At 30.4% G+C, this 26748-nt stretch overlaps 1 protein-coding gene across 5 annotated transcripts in view; it reads right to left on the bottom strand.

Moving 5' to 3' along the window:
- Nucleotides 1-1156: 1156 nt before the first annotated feature.
- The window catches only part of LOC141453498 (cyclic nucleotide-gated channel alpha-3-like), a 98078-nt gene continuing 72486 nt past the window's right edge, over nt 1157-26748 (bottom strand). For 2 of the 5 annotated variants that reach the window (XM_074126830.1, XM_074126832.1), the window contains 7 exons: nt 21912-22052; nt 21318-21470; nt 19702-19839; nt 16017-16184; nt 15387-15558; nt 14596-14690; nt 1157-12076 (listed from right to left, as the gene is read on the bottom strand). In XM_074126830.1, coding sequence (XP_073982931.1) covers nt 11838-12076; nt 14596-14690; nt 15387-15558; nt 16017-16184; nt 19702-19839; nt 21318-21470; nt 21912-22052 — 1106 coding nt within the window. In that variant the 3' untranslated portion in view covers nt 1157-11837. Of the gene's footprint in view, nt 12077-14595; nt 14691-15386; nt 15559-16016; nt 16185-19689; nt 19840-21317; nt 21471-21911; nt 22053-26748 lie in introns of all 5 variants that reach the window. The other 3 variants (XM_074126828.1, XM_074126831.1, XM_074126829.1) reach the window with 2 other exon arrangements.

Raw genomic sequence — 26748 nt, 5'->3', positions numbered from 1 at the left:
TTTACATTCACTTTTAATACGTTCTCTATTTTTTGCAGTTATTAGGTTATTAAAATTCCAACTAAATTCCTTCACCTCAACATTAAAAAAAACCTTTAACTTCCTAATTAGCTTAATAGGGAATTCAATCACTTAATTTGATACGATTCTAGTTTACTAAAGTAGGTCAATATCACTATCACTCAGAAAATTTCGGAGTTTAATGAAAACTAAAGTAAGGATCTAATAAAATTAATCTTTGTGAGCGATTTAAACCAGATTCTATCATGATTCTTCACTTTCTAATATGACTCTTTAGAAAAATATATCAATAATTTCAAGAAGTGATGTGCAGAAAAGCAAAAACTGCATACATGTACTAAGGGACTATTGTAATTATAAAATTTACATATTATTTATCTTAAAACTATTATTTACAATCAATAAACACATAATATTATAAATACTTTCTTTAAGTAGACAAATGCATACAATCAACAAATTTTACGCTTTATAGAAGAAATTAGTCTTTAATGAATTAACAAAATTGCAATTACAAATGCAATAGTGCATTTGCAAATGATGTTCTAAGATATTAGAATCGTATTAATCATTTGTTTGTATATATAATTAATGGAAAATTACTCTGATACAGAGTTTATACTTTTTTTTTGGCAAAATAAAAAAAGAATGTGGGTAATATAATTTCCTTTTTGTTTTTCTTATTACACTTGAATCACGAAAATATTAAAAGTCAATAAGTGTGTAAATTTGTTTAAACACACTGTAAAAAGTCACTAAAACTTTGTATATTTTAACTTAGATTTTCACGAACCTATTTACAACATTGAATATTATATTATTGTTTTGCAATAAACCGTGGAATTATTTTAACATCGTACTCCCAAAAAAATATTGTTCTAAATGACAGAAAAACTAGTCTATTTTTTAAGCAAATATACACATTTATTACTATTATTATTATTATTTATTTATTTATTTATTTACGCTACCAACATAACTGATTGGTCCCATTTCATATGGCAACTAAATTTTGTTTGCAATTGAATACAACATTCAAGTGAAGATAAGAAAGACTATTTTAAATGCAGTAATACTGCTATGTAGATGTATATTTTAAAAATGGTTCATTTAAAGGTTGCTAGTGAATTAAAAAAAAAAAATATATTTCAACAGTGAGAAGGTGGAAGGGCCCAAAAAATAAAAAATAATAAATATATTAGAGATATGGAAACAAGCCCTTATTTCAGGAATTTCTCTGGTGAAAATAAAAGACGTAGCGTCAATAGTTCTTTGTTTGTCGCAGCAAATATTATCTTACGGTAGCCACACAAAAATTAATCGCAAGCAGTAATCTGCGGCGCGTAATTACCAAAGACATTTCAATAAAGATATTAAAAACAAAGGCAACTTCTCTGGGACAGACCTGTTTATTTAACAAAGAATACAAATTATTAGTTTATCCAAAATTCAACAGTATTTGAAACAAAAATTTTATTGAGGTCACTTACACCAGACAGACCAAGAAGTGGAGTAGCAAGTATTTCTAGGTTAAAATGTGTACCTGGATTTGACAATGGAAACAAAAAATCAACTAACTTGCCAGCTTAATTTTCCAGCTGGCTCTTTGTCAGTGCCAACAATTAAACCTCCTTATTTACATATAATACAATAAGCCGAAATAGAATTCGCAATATTTTTCTAACTTTCCTTATAGTTAATATAATGAGTGAAGCAGGATAGTAATAATAAAAATAATAATAACTCATCGATCTAGAACATAATTTGACACCATAACCAAGATGTTTACTTTTTTGCAAAAGTAGTTACAGACTATAGTTACAGATACGAAACGATTGCTTTAGCGACTGCAAAACAATTTAAATTTGAGAGCATAAGCAGGAAGAATACTTGGACAAGAAAGAAAACTGGAATCGTGAAAAAATTACTGCACTAATATGGCAATATGGCAAACACTAATGTGGAGTAACATAGACCAATTTGCTTTTGGAGGGCAAAAACACCTTGACAACACTACAATAGAAAAATTGAATCAAAACACCATAAATGTAAGAATTTCTGCAAACATAGAAACAGCTCCTGGCGACAAAAATAATTCTGATTCACCTAAACAATTTACTATGAGAACTGAAAGGTGCAACTGGATGAATTTTTCTGAGAATGAAGTAGAGAAAGAGAACGAACGAATTAATTTCAAAAGTACTTTATTTATAAATATCCTTTCTACAAAGAAGTAAACGTATCATTTGTATTTGGAATTCGGAGTTTTCGACATCTTGCAAATAGCAGAAGTAAGTATTAGAAAAATTAAAAGTGCAAAGGTAAAGAAGTAAATATAGTATCAAATAATCAATAAAACCCTGCTCTTAAACATTCTGGCCTGACACTTTCAACCAAAAATTAAAATTAATAAAGTACTGTGCGAATTGAAAAATACTAAAAAAAAATAAATAAAAAAGAAAAATAAATCAGACATAATAAAAGAAAAAAAACTAAAAATAATATTTAACAAGTTATTAACTAAAATTGGTAGCAATAGAAGAGTACATAGAAGCTAATAGGTGATAAATATTGTAGAAAAATATAAGCTTGACTTGATTAAATCTTATCAGTTTGATTCCTTTGGAGTTTAGTTTAAAAAAAACAACTTATAAATAGAATTATACCCTGTATGTTAAAAAATAAACTACTAGTAGGAGACTGTATGGATTCAGGTTTCAGACATGTTCGATTGAGACAATAAAAAAGGTGGAACCATTTTTATGCAATAAGTGATAAAAAAGTTGTAGTATTAAAATAATTAGATGATTAGTTAAAGGAACAATTAATTCAGCTTAGTGATCAGAAATCATAGAACAACTTAAAAAAACTCAAAGCCCGAAAAATCTGTTCTAATTGCCCAGAGATAATTTCTCAGAACGTAAAGTATTTGGTAAATAATTTTTTAAACAACATAAAACATGAATTTGTAGTTACAAGAAGAACCACCGAGCAAAAAAGAAAACCAAACAAACTCTGTAAAAAAAACTCTGTTGAGAACTCACAGTAAAACTTAAAATAACAGGAGTACTCAAAATCTAAAATTTACAGTATCTTCTCTTATAATAGAGTAAGAGAAAATAAAAATTGGATTTTGTAATAATTTAAATTTAAACTGTCAATCGTTTGTAATCGATAATATTGTTCCCAAAATTGTATTGTATTTTAGCCGAATTTTCTTTATCTTTAATTTTGCTTATGTTAACTACTTTCTTTTTTGGTTATAAAAAAAACTATTCCAAACTCAGAATTATTCTTATTAGATGTATGATTTTGTTCGCTAATTGAATGTATGCTATTTTTTTTTAAGAATGTAGAACGTTTAATAAACTCTCTCGTCTCAGGCTTATTACCGTGTGGTCAAACGTTGCTTAATCATTGTCTTGCTAGGAAAGAGGATTATATTCCAAAAAGAATTTATCAAATTGGAAAGTTGGAAAATGCTTTTTTGATTTGAGAAAGAGACATTAATATTTGGATTAATGATTTTGCTTCCACTTCAATCAGACTCAATGAACAATCTAATTATTTTATTAGTGTAAAAATAGCCATAATTCACTAATTTCACTCTTGAAATTTAATAAGTTCCTCTAATCTTAAGTTCAATATTTCAAAAAAATTAAAATTTCAATTATTTTTAAAATATGTTTACGATGAGAAAGTATTGTGCCACGATAGTTTTTATTTATTTAAAATCTTCTAAACATTATATATATATGTATATTATTCGCAATGAAAGAACGAAATACATTTAACTATTTCTTTCTTTTTTTTGCAATATTTAAACAGAGCAACAAAAGCTGGAAATAATTACTTTGACCACAACATTATATAAAATACAAATGTTTTGCATGAAACCATTGCAATAATTTAATAATATATGACTCATCTCATCTTTTCATACTTAATGCCATTTATAAATTGGTTAGTCTATTATGAGAATTATTTTTGGGAAATTCCAAGGTATTTTAGAAATAGCACACTAAAATATAAAAGGAAATAATGATAATTTTTATTCCAACACTTCTCAAGCTTGCATTTTATTTAACGTAACTGTACAAGCCAGGCAGCTTTTTGATTAAGAAGTAGATGACAACATTTGTCAAAATGTATTATATTTATTTTTAAAATGGTTTCTGTGTAAATACAATTTTCTGATAGTAGTCTAGATAGTAGTCCAGACTAGTCTATTCCAATCGTCTTAAACCGCATAATGAAGAGTACATCGATTAGTAAGACGAACAAGGTGACTCCGAACTCCAGACGGACGTTACAGAGGATAGAAATGGTCGAGAGGAACTCTAACATTATGATTTTAAATTCTATTTGTTGGTTGGGTATTTATTCAATCATTTATTTATCATTTTGCATGCTGGAGATTTTCATGTTTATTTAGCCTTTTAACGAAAACAAAACAAAAAATGGAGTGTTTAAAAAAAGCCATAAGTAAAATTATCCCAAGAAAAAGAAGTTTCAAGAATATCCCTATTCAACTCCTTGAAATATTTTTTTAATTAGTTTCTTTTTTTGCCAGCTCATTGCCTGAATAACAATAACAGGGATCCCAAATATATGTAAAATTCCAAAATTGAAAAAGAGTCGTTGGGAAGGAAGTAAAGCGATCTAGTTTTTTGTTTTAATCTAATTTTTCTCGTGAGCAATTAGTATTAAACAAGTACATACTCTACCCTCCTCTCCGAGTGTGTTTGTGTGAAAACTGATATCTCTTCTAGCTAATCGAAGATTTTCATTTAAAACTAGACAGGTCATAAGCTTCTTTAGAAATGTTAAAATAAAGCAGTCTGAAATTGATGAAAAAGTGACGGATGAATATAGAATTCGTAGACTTTTCTAATATCTGACCGACTTTTTAGATGACCAACAGGCAGATCAGAATATCTCAGGTAAGATTCTCTAAGCCATTTCTCCGGTTCAAATTTTAATTTTCAACTCGGAAATATAGCTATTATAATATTTTTACTGAATTCTGGAGAAGGAAACTCCTTATCGAAAACTTATTATTTCTCTCTTTGTTTTTTGTCATAGGCATTTCTTATATGAACTAGACGAATTAAATAATTATGAACCTACAATTTTTTTTTTTTTTTTGGCTAGTATATTGCATCAATTTTACGTTCATTTCGATATACATAGACAAAGAATCTATTTGGCCCATACAAAATAGTAAGATTAAAAAACACTTTATTGTAGATTATGTTAATGAGAGATATGTAAAGAAATGTCATGATTAAAAGTTCATTATTCATTAATATTCATTCTTATATTTTAGCCATCCTAATTCCGTGAAATTCGGCATGTCTCCATCTTCATAATCCATTACTGAAGATAGAAGAATCTGCAGTAGCTAAAAAGAGTATCAAACCTCGAAAAGTGATGTAAACTAAAAAGAAACCAAAAAACAGACACCTATATCATTCCGTTTCAAATGTAACACGAATAAAAATAACCAACTATCGAATTGCAAGGACTTCGACTAGTAAACAGAAGAGCATGGATCAACATTCTTTGTGACAGTACACACCTCTCAGTGACTGTGCTTCGATTTTATCTAGTCTAGGCGCAAATTGGGATGAGCGAGATACGATAGGATTTTGTGACCCAATCGCTCACTGTCATTCGGTGATCCGCAGTTCTGATTCAATTCAATTCACAGTAAATTGATACTGTTTAGAAAGTCAAGATAATAATGAGGCTGCAAAACTTTCTAGCAGATGGCATAGCGTTTTTGTGAAAATTGTCCATTAACAAATGTTAAATGTGTCCAGTGTTGCACAAGTGTTTGTGCTTCGACTTCAGCGTGACGAATCTGCAAACAGTCGCCAGCAGCGACTCTTGAGCACTCTATGCCATTTTTGCTGCATTCTGCCCATAATTTTCGAAGGTTACGGAAAATCTCGCTAAGATATGAGGAAAACGCCACTGGTGAAGTATTTGTTCTTTACCTTACTAAAAAAACCGTCTTTAAACTACTGAATTTTATAAATAAGTTATTTACTTATGTAATTTATGTTTTTTTTTTTCCTAACAAGACAATAGAAACATCACGGCGGGGTAAGATTTGGCCTGCGGGTGGGTTCCCATAGAGAAGGCCTGCTGTTAGTAACTCGAGTAACCTTGATTACCTTGAGCGTAATCTTCATTATACTATGCATTCTAAGAAAAGGATCAGCAATTTCCAAATTCATTTTTTGCTTTGAAAACTGCAGAAATCTAATGTAAACAAATTTTGGACGAAATTTCCACTCCGAGATATTATTGTACCCTAATTAAAATAGTGGCTCTATTCATACTACGAAGTGATTGAAAGATGTGACTACGATATAAAAAATTTAATTAACACTGTATTTAACAAAAAATATATTTTTTTAACCTATGCCCGCATTAGGCAATTTTGCCGTCAGGAGCCTAGCAGTCCAGTACAAATTGCTATTTATAATATCGTAATTTTTATTTCAGCTAGATAAATTAAGCAGAATTTATTAACAATCTAAAAATACATTCTAGATTCATTAAAATGACTTAAGATACAACATTTTTTGGTCAATTTTGTTAAATTTGTATTAAAAATGTTTTGGATCTTGATCTTGAGCCAACTCTAACAGTCTTTTAAAATATTGTATTATCAGTATTTTGGCAATATATTTATTTAATAAATAATTCTTTAAAAAAATTAGTAAAATAAAAAAATGAATAATAAATTATGTCTTTGTTTAACCTAAACAGAAATATGCCAATGAAGTACTATAATAAAATTTTGTGCTGCTAGTAAACAACGATAAAAATGAAAATTGTACCTTCCTGCTTACTTAAAAGAAGCAGTTGAAAGTGTGAAATATTTCTAAATTGCTCGTTGGAATCTTATCACAATAGATAAATGTAGATTAACTTGAAATAAATTTAAAATTAATACAAATTTAACACTATATAAGTAAATAAGAAACAGCAAATTTCAGTTTAACATAAAATACAAAAAGAAATTTAATGTTGGCAAATTAAATAAATTTTTGGCATATTTGTTAATAACTAAAATTAGTTCATTAATTAGTTTAAATATACATCCACACTAATTTAGAATTTTTAGTAGTCATTTATTTAAACTCTAAATTCAATGTGTTGTTATAATAATAATTATTATTATACTTCTCTTTTTACTACAGTGATTTGACCAAATATCTATCAAAAAGATAAATTTATAATTTAGTAAACAATAACAAACAATAGCTTTTGAAGAAAATATATAAATTTTGTTTACTGCTAAGTACAGTAGACATTTAGATTTAACACCTAAACTGACGTTGAATACATAAATATTTACAATAACTTTCTGAACACCACATGAATGTAATATCGCAAGGAAAATAACTTTTTTGTCATATTTAAATCAGTACTTTTCTGATAAAAGTACAGGCCTATTATTAACGAAAAAAATACTAATCTTTTTAAATCGAATTTCATTTTGAATTTTTTTTTTTTTTACTAGTTGTGATGATTTATTTTAATGAAAACTTTTGAATCTATCTTCTTTCTTAATGATAAGGAAATAATTGTTTTACTGTAAGAGTGCAAGTTTTAGTATTGCCTAAGCAGTACCAAAGATTTATTCAAGTATACAACAAACTATTACATAGTTCTTAGCATTATTAGGTAAATAATAAAGTAACGAAAATAATAGTAAAATGGAAAACCCAATTAATGGATGTGATTTTTTTTTGTTTTCAAAACCGTGAAACCGTCAACTTCAGAAAGGAACAGTAATGCTATACAGTTCACACTTTCCATACCTCTTATTAGTGTATTTACAGTTGAATAGTTTTAGAGAGGAGAACACATTTGGTTTTATTCAACAGTACCACCTATTTTGTGGGGACTAAGAAGAAGGCTTTTATAAATCAAATTTCAACAGATATAAATGGTCTTACAACATTCATTTGAGAAATTTTTAATGATGCCCCAACATTCAAAAATTTAGCTTAGCATTTAACGTTCTCTGTTATCGTTTTTTGGTGTTGTCATGAGATCTTCACACACTCTCTTTCACTGGGGACTTTAGATTGAAAACCTCTATTTGAGTAAAATGATAATTTATTCGTGTTCATGAATTTTCCGCAGTAATTTAGCTATGAAAATTTTATAAACACGATGAACTACCCTAGATCTGATATAATTTTTGAACTTTGGTCAACATTTTGACACAATTCTCAGCGGGAACTTCGCATCGTAGAAATAAAAAAATTGAAATTATCTAATACATGTTCAAACAAAATCAACGAGCAAACAAATATGATCACATATTTAACACATAATTTTTCGATACTTTATTCTTACTTTGTAATGCTTGGAATACTGAAGTCTTCAGAGAATAGCGGACAAAGAAGTGGACCATTGTATGACCTTCTGTTCCCTTGATTTAATTAAAGATACCGATTTAAACGATGAAATTTTCTAACATTCAAAAAAGCCTCGATGATTCACACCAAGTTTTTAAGTATTAAGTACTCTGATTGGTAAAGGTTTGAGTTTGCAGTTTTAAAGCCTCCTTTGAATTTTTTTAAATAAACTTCATGGTCGGAGAAAAAAGAAATGGTAGTCTTAGTTAAGGGTTAAGAGTATAAGATTTCCAAAATTTTATTACAATGAAACTATCTTTTCAACACAAATTTAATCTTGTTCAAAAACAGATAATTTGATTTGCAAAATCTAGTAAATAAGAACTGTAAATTAAATTTTTTCGCTGATTGTTACTAAAGGTCACCTATGATTTCTAACTTTCTTTTCTACACTATGATTTGTTCAGGTAGATAGACTCACCGAGTCTGACTCGGTATATAAGAAAAAAAAATAAAATAAAATAAGCATTTTTAGAAATCAATTCAGGAAAACTGTGATTTAAAAGTATTTATTTGTGCTTCTGAATAATCACCAGAAGATTTTCTAAGTTGGAAAGTCAGAAGATAAATAAATCACGTTTGTGAACAGCCAACCTTTTGCGAAAGATTTGGATTTGAATTATGCAGGCAGATTTTCCTTAGTTTGTTTAAGGTAATTTCATATGCAAAAAAATTATAGCTAGTTTTCGTTTCTGAATTATGGACACCAAAATCTTAGAAAGTGCAAACTAAAAGCAAAAAAATATAATTTGTATTGTAATACTAATATTTTTAGAATTAAATAATAAAAATACTAAATTGTAAAGTTTAATTAATATTTTTTATGTCTGGCAATAAGAAGCTCATGTGAAAATTATTTGTTCTTTTAATTTTTCGCATTCTAAACATGAAGTGAAAAAAGTGACTTGTTTTTGGTTTAAATCAATTAATTGATTTAGTACCAATTTCCGATCTCAAATGCAAAAAATATGTAAAATTATTATTAATTGTAAAAATATAATAAAGCATTTTAGGAATGATTAATGGCCTAATATTTATTTGTTTTAAATGAAAAATTACAACATCGTAAATTGGTATATTTCGAGTTTATGTTGCACAGCTGAAGTAAATTTGCTGTTCAAATGAAGTTATTCCCAATAAAAGTAATTACTAAATATGTTGTTGAATTATTAAATATAAATTTTTATTTTACATTTATTTGTTATAAGAATGTTGATATTACATATTTAATATGTATAAATGACCCAGAACTATTGTATTTTGCCTATGAATTTTATTTTTTACAATAATAACATATCTTTTGGTGTGATATGATAAATCAAGTTAAAGTCTCAGCGCTACGGTTATTCCAACTAAGTAGGAGATCCCTCAGTAATGTGGCCTTAGATAGATCCTCACGTTCTGAATCTGCCATTAAATTATTAAATTAATATTCAAACTAAAATAATCGTGTACGATGGGAATAAAAAGAAATTATCAGAAAACGATAGATCTGTGTCTTAAAATTGATTAATTGTCAACGGCTTGGTTTCACCTAACTTCTGCAGCTAATTTTAGGAATAAGTGCCTTGTTAGTTTCAGCAGGATTCATTATTTCTAATAGTTTTTATCCGCAAATCGTTCGTTTTCCTGAAATATTTCTGTAGAAGGAATCCTTTCTGTTGAATCCACATTTCATAGCCAATATATCAAAGCCCAATCTTCCTTTTGTATTTGTGTGAAAGCGTCAAATTGTCCCAAGCTTCAAATCTTTTTTTAATGATTTATTTTTAAGTTCTTGTTTTATAAATGTGTATTAAATATAACTCATACTGGATATATACCCCAATTTTGAAATAAGGGCTGAAACCAGAAGTTTTTACAGTTGTTTTGCGCTTAAATGTAAGAAAGGTAATAATTATAAGGGTTCACTTTATATTTAAAACAGGCTTGGGAATCCACCTGATAGTAGATTATAATTTACGATCGATCTAACTCATCTTACACACATCCACTTTCAAAAACTTAAGTTTTGTGCCATCATTTACGTACAATACTGAAACTTTAAGGAGCCACTATAGAACTTCTAGGCGCAGAGGATTTGGCTTACAGCCACTCCTTTTACATCCATAACTAAGGAATGTAAACAAATATTCAATCAAGTATTAGAATAGAGCATTGGGTGAGTCTTGTTCCACATGCATTGCAATTAGAAGAGATCTTATTATTCCCAGTTTTTCAAGGTGTGTCATTCTGTTCGTTCCCTGAGAGACCTGTTTTCGACCCTTTTCCACTATCCTCAATTCAATTGAATCCGAAGAACTACATGAGACGGTGCTTTTGCAAATCGTCTCTCGCTTTCCAGACAACTTGTTCATTTTGTATTTTTAGGTTCGTTTCGAAGATTGTTGGTAATTCTCAATTCTCATTGTCGGTAATTATGCCTAAATCCTCGGATTTTCTTTCTTCAATAAACTTATAATCATCATTTACTTTATTTTTAAATTAATCAGCGCTCTAAAGTTATAAAATCAATTGCAAAAATAAATAAATAAATATTTTACGGCAAAGATTTAATCTAATTCTGGATGGTTTGATTCTCATGTAATATTTTGTTTTCTTAATATAGCAAACTTCAAAACATTAATTTGAGCACATTCTGTGCCTCTAACGATAACGGAATATAAATACTTATAAAAAAAAATTTTGAAATTTCAGAATTTTTCAAAGAAATTTCGGAACTAAATTTAAATGGTTTACAAAGGTTTAAGGCTGGTCCGTTTAAGGGTTCTCCTTAGAGGTACTTTTGGAATTTCGATTCTAGAGTGCTGCATTTAAATATCCGAAATGCTTGTTAGTTTCATGCTGCCTGCACCCACTCTGTTTTTATTTAATTTTCGTTGTTAATACCCACTTAATGAATGTATATTTAATACATAAATGTATTACTTATGTTAGCTAATGTTTGTAATCTGATCACTATACAAACAAAACTTTTTACATCAATTATTTATACATTCATTTTAATTTGATTCTTGGTTAAGAAGTAATTATTTCCAGTATTTCAAAGGCAAATTTCTGATCTTAAAAATTATTTATATAGTTTTTCTTTTCTTAGCATCTACGAGTTCTTAAAAACGAACTCCTCACTTCTGTAAACAGTTCCAATATTTTCGGTGAAGTACAAAAAGAAAAACAAAAATTTATATGAATTAGTTTATATTGTAATTTTTTGATAATTTTAAAGTGAGTTGTTTTGCAAATTCTTTTCAGCGTTTTTGAAATATATAATTCACTGTTACAATGGCTGCATTTCAACTTCCACTTTTCAAAAACAAATGTTTACACTATCACTGTCACAAAACATGCAGTAATCATGTCACCTGTATGTTAAATGATACTTTCTTTATTTCTCTCATTGTCTTCAGCAGAACTATCAGCACTTGATGCACCACAGATTTGCATTTCAATTTCTGCCAGCCGATGTTCTACTTCCCATTGTTGTTGATTTAATTTCATATTTAAAGATGCATTTTCTGCTTCTAACGTGACCAATCTTTCACGAAGTCGTTTTATTTCAGCTATAAATGGCTCTTGTCCGATTTCAACACTTGCTGGGGGCGCTGTTTCTGAAAAAAAGAAATGGTATAAGTAAATATAATCTATGTACAGATGTACACAAGAAATGCCATTTCAAACAGAGCAGCAGCATTCCAATGGTAGGGTTGGTTACAAGAATTTGCCGACCATCAGTACAGAATTTAAAAAGAGTAGATCAGCTGCTAATACAACTTACAAAATCTGCGATAATGATGCTACTATACAGACAAATGCCTGTGAGGTTTAACACTAATTTAATAAGTCAACTTTTAATAGGTAAGCTAAATGAAAAGCTAAATTAATATCTAATTCAAGGGTGGGTAATCCGCAGCCGCCTTGAATAATTTTATGGCCCAAGAGATTCGTCAAATTTGTTTATTACTTCCTGATAGACTTAAAATGTAATAATGAATTAAAACAAATTTTTGAAAGATTAGAATCAAAAATAGATTTTTATAAAACAAATATCACAAAAAAAAAAATTGTCTAACTTGAGAAATCAGGCAAAAAACTTGTGCGCGTGGATCAACATCAACATACACCTGAGAATAGTTTATTTTCGGAAATGAAATTTACCAAACATAAAGATTCAATGCGAAGTTTACGAAAATATGGAGTTATTTTTCTCTTCAATGTGAACAATTGCAGTTTTCTAGCTGTATTTTTAAGGGAGATAAAAGGTGATAAAGTTTGGGAACTTTAAGTTTCATTCATATTTCTAATTGCTGTATCTCCTGTTTTATTGGTGTATTCCCAGCAAAAATCTGGACAATTATAATACTATTTTACCTTTTTACAACTGTGCACAATTCCAGTTTTCTAGATGTATTTTTGTAGGAGATCTAAGGTGATCATGTTTTGGAGCTTTACATTTCCTTTACATTTCAAATTGCCCTATCTCCTGTTTTATTAGTGTAATCCCAGCGAAAATATGGACAATTGTTTTCTTTTACCTCTACAATTGTGCACCATTTCAGCTTTCTATCTTTGTTTTTAAAGGAGATATATGGTGATAAAGTTTGGGAGCTTTACATTTTCTTCATATTTTTAATTGCCAGAAACAGGTGATTCTGTCTTATTGGTGTAAATTCTAAATTGATGATTCGAACTTCCTCCAAAGTTGCTAAAATTGCGAACGAATAAGAAAGAATCTACATTTAGAAATAAATAGATGTAGTCTATTGCAGCACCTATAAATGAAGGGAAAAATGCACCCCTTATTGGTAGTGGCAAAAAAACGAGTAGGTATAGTGTTTGGTATAATTATTATTAGACAAGAATAAAGCAATTTCTAGAAAACTTTTTGACAGAGAAGACGCGCCTTCAATGCTGCTTTTATTGTCAATAAATAAACAGAAATAATAATAGAATACAAAACATGGTCTACTTATATCACTTCAATGATAAATTCTATATTTTATCATAAATAAATTGTAAATGCAATTAAAATAATTAATACTGTCAATTACTTTTTTTAATCGTTTGGTTACTTCATGCATTCCCTAAGAAGTTATAATATAAAAAGTCTGTGAATTATAAATATGTGAAATTTACATATTTTTATTTAAAATTAATTAGTTGTTAGTAATCAGTTAAAGTTAATTAGTGCTCAGATAAAACATTTCCTGACAAGAAAGAGTCAGAAATTTAACCAGCAGTAATTCAGCGAATTGTAGGAATGATGACACTGAAAGTAAAGTGGGAATACAAGAACAGATTTATTCAGAGCCAAAGGCTTTTTGCAAAATTATAGAAAAGAATTGCCCCGGGGTGACTAGAATGTAAGAATTTCGTTTGGTTCGAACTGAGAGAAAGAACCTTCGATAGTGATGGCAGTCTTTAGAGGTTCCATACAGTGGATCTTGAGAAACGAAGAACGGAAGATTAAGAAATAGATCAGGAAATAAGAATATACCAAATATATCCATATCCATCTATAAAGTAATTTTGTTTATTACAGAAAAGGATACGGCCTCATTAATTCACTAGTTTGCAAATTTCAAAAATTTGGCAACAAGACCATTGCATTCAAAATGCAAATGATTCGAAATGTGCAATTTAAAAAATCAAACAATCGAGATATACAACTGGTCCTATTGTTACAGATCTAGAAATTCGTCTGGATAAAGTGGTATGATTGAAAGAGCACGATGGAATAGCCGACATTGAAAAAAAATCGACTGTAGAGCGAAAGTAACCTTGTGTATACATTTCAGTTGGTACTTTAGAAGATTGAAAATTAAGAAGTTTTAACCGATTGTTATTACAAAAAAGTAGCATAATTACAAACTTTAAAGTTAGTGGACGGTTAGCTGAGTGGTTAGCGAATATTAAAGTAAATGGTAAATTAAACTTTAAATTTCATTTCTTTCATGGAAAATATACGTTTTTGTTTCGTTTTATTGGTTTTTTAGCCAAAACATTGCTAGCTGCAGGAATTAGAAGAAATAGTTGTTAGGAATGTTAATTTCTAGTTCTTTTCCTGTCTTCAGAAGAGACAGTTTATAGCGCAAACAAAACATTAGATGTTTGTAAATAAATAATTCACCTGTCGGTTTTGTAGTTGCTGCCTGCCTATGCTCGTCTGATGATTGGCCACTAGACATTACAGATAATGCTGACTCGGTAGTTCGCACCAAGCTCCTGGAAAATCATATCAAGCGAAATCATCAATGTAATGGAAAATATATAAAGTCTATCAGTTAGTGATATTTAAATGATTATACAAAATATAAACATTTTCGTAATCGCATTTACTGTACTGCTAGAAGCAAATTGCTTCCCCCTTTACTGGTGTAGCTTAAAAAAAAATATTTGGTAATCAATAGTCCATGAATCGCAATGAACTTAAACCATGACATGCAGTCTTAGAGGTACTAAAGATCGCAATAGTTCCTTAACTAACAAAAATCAATGAATTATTAAATTTAAAAGCTCGATTATTGCTTTTTTAAATGATATCATCATTTGAAAAGTTATTCTTTAATCAATGCTAAAACTGGAACATAAAATATGCCAAATTAACAAACACAAATATTGAAAATGCGTAGGTCAACTAATTGGTAGTTCGACGTTAAGCTCCGCCTGAAAAATAGGCTATTACTTTTCTTTAGAAGAACTATGAAAACTTTTAAAATTAGTGACACATTCATTAATTCATTCCTTGCACAAATTTCTTCCAATAAATGTCGATTAACAAAAAAAAAGATAACAGTTTTTGAAGAGATTCACTTCTGTTGAGTTGACGCCACAAATGCAGGTAGTTGTTATATAAATCTAGATTATTACACTGTTACAACAAAAATGTTACAAATGAGTAAAATGAATTATCTTACTTACCTCGATACAGGGCTTAACGTTGGACTAAAAATGGAATTATTAGAAAATGGAGGTCCCAAGCTTGAAGTGCCTCTAATAATGGGATCCATGGGTGAGACCCACATGTCTTCTAATGGAACTCTTCCTCTAGTTTCCACTAAACCTGGAGTAGATTGACTTCGTCCCATGGCAGCTAAAATTTCATTAATTAGTTAGGTTATTTCAAAACTTCCATTTTTGTTGATTCGCAGATTGAAAAAGACAAAAACTTTTTAGGGACTGTTCTTTGAGATATTTTTATTAATTGTAACCTCCGCCTGACTTATCTTACTATTCTAACTATTTGGATTGATTCGACCTTATGTAGCTAGTACCGGCCTACCTTTGCAAACCATTCCGCATTTCTCCATCTCAAGTGAAAGTATCACACACCTCCCTCCTCTATAGCTACAATGAAAACAGTGAGCTTACATTTGCAAAAGAGTGATATATTAATATATTCGTGGTAACTAATAACCTAAACTTCTTGAAACTATGCGAAGGACGAATTTCCTCACCCGAAATAGAATGACTGAATGACAACAGTTTATTGTCTAATAAAAAATACAATTGATTATCAGTTTAAAAAATAAATTGCTAAGCGTTCGTTACCTTTTTGAAGAGGTGCCTTCTTATATTTTTCTAATCGCTTAACCGCAATTGCTTCTAATCTCACTCTAGCCGCTGGATATTCCTTCAGTACATCCCACATATCCTTTTTCGAAAGTACAAACAGATCACTGTATCCTACAGAGCGCACTGAAGCAGTTCTTCTATTTCCTATTTGCACATTATACTCTTTAAAGTAATTTGTATTTGTTAAAGAATTAAACACATTTATTATTAGAACGATAAATACTATTGCTGCAGATGAGAAAATGGTAAAATATGTTTCATCAATTCAAGACTGTTAAGAATTTAAAAGCGAATTTTAGATATTTTTTTATCTCTTGCCTTTGATAATACCAATCTGGTTACACTGTTTAAACTTAATTTGTGAGAAATCGTGGTAGTGATAAGGGACCTTCTGAAAAAGCCAAAATCTTAGGATCGAAAAAAAACTTTCATAAATATTGCTCACATAGAATTGGAGAAAGATATTTACTTTCTCTTGCTGCTTGATTGGAAGAGATAACAAGATTCCGTAAAATGTTTGGAATTGCTTTTTAAACCAAAGAAAATGAATGAGTTTTAGCGTTTTAATAAAATACCAAACAATTTGCCGATTTGAAAAAATTGAAACTTGCTAATCCGATTTTTCTTTCTCTAGTTAATTAATGATAACAGAGTTTCTTCAACTTCTAATCATCAAAAAGGTTGATCTCTAAAATTTATGTTTATGATCCGCATTAGCTAAGCAATTGTAAATATATTAAAGAATGCACATCATGGTCTTTCATCGATCGGTGGTGTCACTTCATCAACCTGCATTCAGAAAATACGTGGTCAGCAACAGATTAATTTCATCTATGGAAGAAATTTTACGAAGAAAAGCTAGGCCAAAAAAAGTTTAAGATAGATACAAAGGAATCCACAAGAAATATAGCTACTACACGTGGTAGTATAGTCGATTTTTCTCTGGGAAAAGATGGAAACGACAATGAACTAGCCACTACGCTGCTGAGGTCCATTTTGTGAAAGGGTGGGGATTATTGTAAGAGGCAATGAAAGTGGTTTTTTTTTTCAAACTATTTAAATTTTATCTGAAATTATTTTGGCCGGTCAGCGCAATGAATGGGGCAATCTCAGCATAGTACTAAAATAATATTCATCAATTTGCAGCCAATCTTTATTTATTCATTTAAAGCACGTCAACTTCATAGGTCATTGGAACTTTTTTTCAGTACATTTTCGGCCTCCGAACAGTGTCCTCTTTTTACAGGCAACACTGATCATCGGCGTACAGTGAACTGTAAGAAGCTTCTAGGTGGAGAAAATCTAAAGGCCAGCAACTGAATCCTAACCTGGGATCTTAGCGTTGGAATCCAGTTTAGGCTACCCTCTGAGCTAATCCCTTTCCTCAAATCATTTTGTAAGAATTTAAAGACTGAAATACTGAGAATAGTAGATACTTTTTCTGAATAAGACAACAAAAGATTTTTTTTTCAGATAAGATGCAACATAGACATACATTCACTTTATGAACGTTTTCTTCTAGGCTGGATTAACTTGAGTCAGTCTTATGAATCAACTGATTCATGAAAATCGGAAGCCGGATGGAAATAAGGAAAATGCCTGCTATAAGAATAAAGTCAACGAAAGTATTCAACTTTGAGGGATCCAACCACATTTTCCATTTGATTCCATTTGTAAACATTTTAACTCAAACTACTTTTTTAACTAAATATTGATCATATTTTCAGGAATATTAGCAAATTAAAAAATAATCAGAAATTCAGGATTAAAGCAAAGCTATAGCTATACCCAATAAGTACAAAAAGACCAAGCCTAGTCCTAATGTATCACCATATTATGGTTTATTTTGCATCACCTTAACTGAAATGTAATAGTTTAAATATTTTTTCCATTTACTTTGTTTGAATAAATTATATTGTGAAATAATTTATTACTTCTAATACCTGAAAATATTTTTAGATTAGTATTAATTTCTAATATTACAGACAAAATTTCCATGCATTATTGCTTGCGCTATTGTGGAGAGGACATTTGACAATCTACACATGGCCTATTCGACATTACTTACTTTCTCTTCTAGTACTGAATTTATGGTTTGTAATATATTTTTTATATAATTAGTAGGTAATTTGAGGATGGCTATTCATGCTGAACTGTGTGCTGTCTACTCGATTCCCGATAACTACATCCATAAATGTTAACAATTACGTAAATTACAATTAAATTTAGTTAATTACTTGATTGTAGCTAACATTCATTTCTAACTCTAGAATGTTCTATTCATTTTAAATTAAAAATGTATTCTTCATTCACTAAATCTAACAAACAGATTTGTTTGTAAACTTAATTAAGTGGCTGGCCAAGCAGTATTCATTTACACTGACTGAAAAGTGATGCATATTTTTGAAAAATTAAAATGCTGGATCATGATTTTACTAGTTGGGCCAAAAATATGATAAAAGTTTCAGAAAAAATAATTAATCGAAACTATGCAATGAGAAGTAGTTCTCATTAAACGGGAAAATATCTTAAAATGGATGATTATTATGGAATGGATGACAATGGATGGTTCGAAGTTCTGGAATGTCCAAAGAGAGATGAATTTGAAAGAATTAGCTTCTTTTTTTTTTAATTTCTAAAAGAACTTTATATAACTTCAATAATACTGTCATTTTATTAAACGGGTCCTTAAGATTTTGATTAGGAAAAAAGTTGAAAATAACTTCAGTAAATTCATTATTTGCAATGAATAACTAGCAGAATATCATCTTTCTTTCTCTTGCCACAGTTTCTTGTTTCTCTACACTTGTACTAAAATTATTCTACTACATCCTACAAGATGGTCTATGCGCGCCGCCCCAAAAAACTGCTTTCCTAAGGTTTGGCATGTTGCCTTAATGAATGTAAAAACTATAATGAAAGAGAGAAATAAAATGGCTGTATAAGATTTGATTAAAAAGTATATATCCTGTAAAGAAAGACTGGACCAGGAATTAATCTTCGAAGAAGCAGATCATCTCACAAAACATGTGAGATGTTCAAAACCGTTTTGAAATAGGTTCTGATAGAGAGATTTTTTAAATGATAGGTGGAACAGGATTCGTACATAAAGTACGAAATTCCCTAAAAAGAGCAATTGTTGGACTTTAGATTGTAAGTAGTCCTTGAACTATGAGAAGATAGCTCTTTACCTGGTCTGGATCCTCAAACTTGTGCAAATAATTTATATGAAGAGGTTTATTTATATTTTATGGTGTGTATAAAGTACGTACTATTCCAATAATTATGAACAATGAACTACAATAATTAAGTACCTCGTTTAATTAACTGAGTAATGGAATGAATTGTCTCAACTTTTATCATGATTTTGCATAGTAGTTTTTTTAAATATACAAATCACAATTCAAGCCTCTTTCACTTCTTAAACCCTTCACTCAGTTGGTTCACCAATTTATTTGTTTATTTTATTTCTTTTTCAAGGAAATGTTTAACAATTTAATTAAATATTCAAACAACACGAGGATAATAATTCTTAAATGAATAAAATTTAAAAATAGAACAAATGAACGAAGAGTGAGAGTTTAATTCAATTTGAACAATTACAGTCATCAACTTGTGCAACCAATGTGCAAGCTGCGTTGATATTTACCCAAATTTTTACCTGCTGTGCCCATATTCAGAATGCTAATTTCACCAAAATAAGATCCTGCTTTTAGAGTTGCTAAAACTGTTCTTCCATTGTCGGCGACCACTTGAAGTCGACCCCTATTTACAATATACATTTCCTTGCCAACCTCTCCTACAGAACAAAGTAAACAGTTTTAATGGTTTGAAGTACGAGGGTCGTTTGAAAAGTCCGTGCAAAAATAAAAACTACTTAATTTTTTGGGGTAAACCTTTTTTATTTTTCAACATAGTCTCCTTTTAGACTTCGTCCAACGCTGCTCTAGTTTGTTGATCCCTTCCGAATAATAGGATTTGTCCAAGTCAGAAAAATAGCCATTCGTTTCTGCAATCACCTCCTCGTTTGAATAAAATCTTTTTCCCGCCAGCCATTTCTTCATATTGGGGAACAAATAGTAGTCCGAGGGAGCCAAGTCTGGAGAATAGGGGGGATGTGAAACGAGTTGGAACCCTATTTCCATTAATTTTGCGGATAGCTTTGTCATGTCCAAATGTTGATGCAAAATATTATGTACCCGTTCATTCGAGATGCCCACAGCACTAGCAATCTCACGCACCTTCACTCTTCTGTCATCCATCACCATATCATGGATTTTATCAATGATTTCTGGAGTAGTAACCTCAACAGGGCGTCCAGAACGTTCAGCGTCACTTGTGCCCATATGGCCACTCCGAAAATTTTGAAACCACTTATAAACTGTTCTAATCGAAGGTGCAGAGTCACCATAATGTTTATCAAGCTTCTCTTTAGTCTCCTGAGGCGTTTTGCCTTTCATAAAGTAGTGTTTAATCAACACACGAAATTCTTTTTCGTCCATTTTTTGAAAATCACTCGACTTCCTCGATTCAAACGAATGCCAAACACAAAGAAATAGACCGATCTGGCTGAAACTTGGTGTGTGTTCTTCCAAGAGATGCTACTAACTAAACATAACCTCGATACGCGCCAGTAGTGCTATCTCTCTGACTTTGCACGGACTTTTCAAACGACCCTCGTATATAAGAAGATTACAGCAAAGGCAATGGTCTCATAAAATTAAGAACATCTTTCTTGAAAACTTAAATCCAAAATATCTAACATTTAAGAAGTAATCAACAGTTTTACTAAAAAAAAGCTTTGGTACATAATGTATCCACAGAAGTATGTTTCTCTTGTAATTAATCAACTGTATCAAAATATAAGATAAGATATAAATCATATTCAAAATTTTACTTTTTTATAATTTATATTAAATATAACTGTATAAACATAAATTTACTTAGTGTGTTGAGTATTTTTCATCGTTTTTCGTGATGATTCAATAATCCAGAAGGAAGAATATTGTCAATTTCAGTCACTTTTTTTTTTTTTTTTAAATTTTTTTACCCAACATTCGACCTAGGGATTTGACAATTCCGGGCTTATGCTATTAACAATGAAAAAATATTATAATTATTAATAGCATTAACTCTGATGATGACCTACTCCTTAAATCGAAAGCTTGGCAAAAAATCAACAAATTATGTCTGAAATCGGTAATATTCTTTATTTGTTCATGTTTAGCATATTAAAGCAGAACTTCCATCACAATTTAAATAGATGATAATTGATACCTTTTCTACAGATGTAATCGCCAGGTGAGAAGAGTACAGGCCTTAATCTCAGTACAAGTTCACACAGAAAACCAGCTTCAGTATTCTGAAATATTTCCACTCTTTTCAGTGTGTCTAAGTGTACATTGATAGCTATTTCTGCCTTTAGTTTGTCTGAAAATAAAATCAGTCATTAAAGCACAATAGCAAATATCATTAGAAAACAAATTTAATTTTTAATTGCAGTTAAAAACTGAAAATATCAAAGAAGTGGTTTGTTTCCTTAGGCTAACCAATTTGCTGCTTTAAAGTAACTGTATTTAAAAAAGTATAGTCATTTTCATAATAAATTTTTGATTGGAAACCATAAATATGTTTCTTTAAAGTGTTGAGCATTTGTTTTGAACGTCGAACTTTTACTTTACTTCGAAATTTTGTTGGGTCTCCTAAGAATAAGCCCTTTCTGCCACCTAGAGCAAAAGTATCTCCTCTAAATGCATAGGAAATAAGTCTTTCAGATTTTAGACTTTTGTTGAGGCCTGGAAATTTTCCATCAACTATACTAATCCTACCTAATCCAGAGGCTAATCCTAAATTTTGACTGATTTTTCTCACCTGGTAAACAGCTAACTGCTTTCTCTTCATCAGAACATTTTTGTGTCAACCAGAGATAGTCAAACCACTTAATTACTTTAACTTGTAATTGAGTTGGGACACGTCTCATTCTCATGTACGTTTTCACTCCATCTAATTTTGCTATTTAAAAAAAACAGAAAAAAAAAACAGTTAAATACATTTTTCATAATTTAAATTCAATTTATATTTTATTTCTGCTAATCCCATTATTTAATTATTTCTTATAATTATTTTTGAAATTGATTTAAATCTATTTTGTAAATTTAAAGATATATTCAACACTACAAGTTTAGTTTAGAAATATTTCAAAACTAAGTATCTAGGAACAGCTTTAGTTGGAATATCATTGGCTTCTCGATTTGCAATACGTTACAAATACAATAAAACATTATACGGAGAGAAAGAAATTAACTATTCAGTAAAAAACTCGATTTCTAATTCTCTTTAATTGACCAAGAAAACTTGGGAATTGCAGCAAGATAAATCGTATTTTGGCTATAAACCAACAGTTTTTTTACAAATCATTTCAAGTTATTGTATTCTTTTGACTCTCACTTTGTTTTTTTGTTTTGTTTTTTTCCAGAATGTTTTGCCAGTACTATGTGAGTACTATAATTAATGTAATTAACTTCATGAAAACAATTATGTATTCAAGGCAGGCCTCACTCAACCACTTCGGAAATTGACGGCACATATATTATATATGTATTACAAAGTTGGAAGTAAAGCATGTTGATGCCAAAACATAGAAATGAAAAATTCATATGAATTTCACATAGTAATACTCTACAAAATTTTATTTAAGAGGATTGACCTAAAAACTTGAAATTCGTACATTTAGTCTCAACTCGTTTTCAAGTGTGCCATTTCATTTAAATTAAAAGTTAAAATTGCAACTTACGGTGGCTAATTCTTCTTTGAATGGGGTTTAAATTTCGAAAATAAGTAATTTTCTTCGACTCGATAATCTAATAATAAAGATCAATAAATTTCTTGAATTTTAGAAATATTTTTAATATAAAATTCTAAAGCATTGGTTTCTGAAGAATTTCAGCTCTTCTTTCTTTGCTACAAAGATTTGGATTTTTTTTTTAATAGTTTGTGCTTCTTTTTACTAAATTTATTTAGAGCACTCCCACTATCTAGAATTATTAATCTAATATATACCCATTTGTGATACTTTTTCGATACTTGAGAGTCCGGAATTCGTTTTTTGTAAATATCACATAACAAATTATTAAGGTGACACAGATTGTTGAAGATGTCTAAAATTGTGTAAAGTTTGCAAAATAATGGAAACTTGCATTTGACCACTCATTGTAGATTTGCAAAACCTTGTTTTAAAGAAGTTTTTCTGCTGAGATTGAATGCTTGTTAAGTCAAGAATATTTTTCATTTTACACTAATATCAATACTCTTTAAACACTTGACATCTGATGTTAATCGTAGTGATTGGGTTGTAATAGTTAATTTCAATCATCCTTATACAAAAATTGAAGTATGGTTTTTGACGGCTGTTGGTTTTGACTGATGATTGTTATGAATGATGGAATATGATTGTATTTTGTCTGTTTTATGATACTTTTCTCAAATGAATGCATTAGTTCATCTATATGTTTTTGTTTCTTCGATTTTTATTTGATTCTTCGATTTTTTAGTTGGAAGATCCAACAGATAGTTGTAATCTTAGCAAGGCTGACTGACCGATATAACAGTGTGAAAATGAAACATCATTCAATGCATTAAAGCAGACAAGCTGTAAATACGAATCTTTGTAACACGAAACAAGATGTGCCGATTTGAAATCCATGCTCATATATCCATAATAACAAAAATCCATTGATTATGACCACCCACGGGCTTCTATTTTGGAACTTAAAACAGACCAAATTACCTCCTCCTAATTACCCTCATTGAGGTAATTAGAAAGATCGGTAATTTTTGTGAGGCATCAATTTATTATCAGCCTGGTCTAGTCTATGATTGATTCCTAAATAAATTTAATGTCTCGATGATTTGGGCTACAAGCGAGTTTTGATTGGAATAAACGCTAACGCTAATTCACCACTTTGAGGAATCTGTTATGATAAATTTGAAGATCGCTTGGATGAAGTTAAAGCGAGAGAAGGTCAGCAGTGCAGTTATAGATGATAGTTCAATGCATAAGCTGCATGTAGACGTAAGTCTCGACTTTTTACCCTTGGCGGGTCTGGTTTGTTTTTCGGACCGTTGGTACAGTTGGTCAAACTGATCACCGCTGTATTTGATTTTATTCGCGGTGCTGATTAGATGTTCCTGATGTAGACTTTCTTTGAAAATCACTGACTGGGAACTCTTCAAGCAAGAGATGGACATGTTGTTTGCACACTTCAGATGCCAAAATATTTAACAACTTATTTGTTAATGCTATTAGAAAAATATTCCAGAAATAAAAGTATCTTTTGCTCAGACAAATAAAGGTTCCTTTAAGGCTCAAGCTAATTAGTAATAATTCCTTAATTGAAAGGAAAAATAAAGAATGGTGAATGGAATAGGTTCAAATTCAGAGCGAGAGAGACCCTTGAAGCATTGTTTATAAACAGGTTGGGGGCAAGTCAGGAACTTGTCTTAAATATATTAATTTAGCTAATGGAAATGAATCTACAACTGGGGTTGATCTTTTAAAATAATTTTAACATATTGCCTCTAAGGAAGCATGCGGTTTCGAAAGGAATTAGAGCTGATAATGAGGCCTGTATTCGGTATTTAGCAGATGATGAGCTAGATAGTGATGAAGTAGTGTCATCTGCAGCTATGATTAAAGTCATAAAGCGTCTTTGGGATGTTAGGCCTGAAGTAATGCACTGTTTATGAGAGGTTTAAATGAGGGAACTTTCCCAAGCTTTTGACAGTCAGCTGTAATTAAAACTAGTAGCAAACTCGTATGATTAGAATAAGTCGGAACCAGAATCTTGTAGACCAATATACACGTAGTAACTCTCGGTAATTTAGAAAATGTTGGGAGGGGAAAAAAACAATAGAAGAAACTCCGATAGAACCAATTTGGATTGTTAATCAATGTGGCTTTGTTAGGGACGGCAATACAGTGAATGCAATTAGCCACGTTCTGACTACTGAACATGACTCTTAATCAAAGTACTTAATTGGAATATTCCTTGATTTTGCCAAGGCTTTTGATAATTTATGGAAGGTAGTATTTTCAGAAGACTTGAGGCCATGAAACTGCGTTCTAACTGAATAAATTAATGTTAGTTACTTTACATTAGGTAGTTAACTATTCGAGCTAATTATGGCAGAGTAAAAAAAAACAAAAAATAGTACCATGAGGATGCCCTCAGGAATCTGAACTTTCATTTCTTGAACTTTTCATTTGGACTATAGTTTTTGAGTTGCTGGACAGCCAGATTGAAGTAGATCAGATAGTAGCTGACTAAAAAGACGATCTAGCTGATTTTAACTCAAGGAAATACATGAAGCATTTGGCTGAAGTAAATAAATTGAACTATAACCAATTAAGCACGTCGCTAATGCCCAGGTTTAGTTCAAGGTGGCTACTCTAAATAATTAGAAAAGGGATTAGTTAGGATTATGGAAAGACTTAAGAATAGTTACTGAAGACAGTCTAACATTTATCCAACATGAGGAATATACGAGTATAAAGAATTAAACAAAAAGAAATGATCAACATGTTATCAAAAGTATTAGGGAGTAAAAAGGTTACACTTGAGCAATTCAGTATGATGATTTAATAGCCCTTTCGTTGACGTACGAAGTCTGGTATTTTAGATGTGAAAAGAGGGCAGTCTCCAGACGTCTATAATCCTTGCGTATAATCAAACATTTGTCAATAAAAAGTTGCTGCCAAACATGTCATCTCTGCAAGTTCTAACTTGATTGGAAGGATGTCTCTTCTTCTCCCTATGCCTGTTGATTGGTCTACAAGTTGAGGAAGATGCAGGAGGTTATTTGGAATGTTGGTGTATCAATTTAGAGGTCTGTAGCAGAATAGTTAACTCTGGGAAGATACAATAATAAGAAAAGATTTCACAGAAAAGATAGAAGGTAGTCAGACACAAAGGATTGACGATACACTCATTACTGTCACCAATCACCGATATGGGTAGCAAAAGTTTAAAGTGTTGATCATTCTAAGCGGCCATGGGTCGCTTGCCAATAAGTTGGAAAGCTTTGTCGATCATTGGTTTGTAAAACGGCTTCTACATTGGATGGTTGTAACTATGGAGCATTTCAATGTAATGCAACACTTTGCTAACCAATTCTTTAATTAAAAGAATATATGCGCTTGGGGCATTTCAGTCATTGCAAGAGGATTAGGCAAGCATATATGTGTATAATATAGTTGTCTGTTCTTGCATTATATGACAAAACAATGAACACAACTTGTGTTGCAAATTTTGTACTTAAATATATGTAAATAATGTTTATTTACCAGTTAGATCCAACTTTATTGTTAATTTATAAGAGTTGATGGCATAGTTGACATATTTCATTAATGTGTAAATTTATTATTTTAAATTAAAACTGTCCCATATGACAGTTGTAAAAGGGTTTCTTTAAAATAGAGGGCAAATCCTCCTTTATAATATATATATTAGACTTGCCGTGACTTGCTTGCTTGTGAGTTAAAAAGTTTTAGCTACTAAAATGAGACTTATGATATTAATAAGGGTCTGGCTGACACAATCCCCGGATTTGAACCAAACTAAACAACTGAGTGATGAGCTGAATTCTCCAGATCTCTGCGGTGGTTTACTTTACAAAGTGTGGAGCATTATTGAGTTCAGAACAACCAATA

Source organism: Rhodnius prolixus, unplaced genomic scaffold (genome assembly GCF_049639745.1).
Source record: "Rhodnius prolixus isolate KJV_2025 unplaced genomic scaffold, Rpr scaffold_3, whole genome shotgun sequence".
Lineage (NCBI taxonomy): Eukaryota > Metazoa > Arthropoda > Insecta > Hemiptera > Reduviidae > Rhodnius > Rhodnius prolixus.
This window is presented reverse-complemented; position numbering and strand designations above follow the sequence as displayed.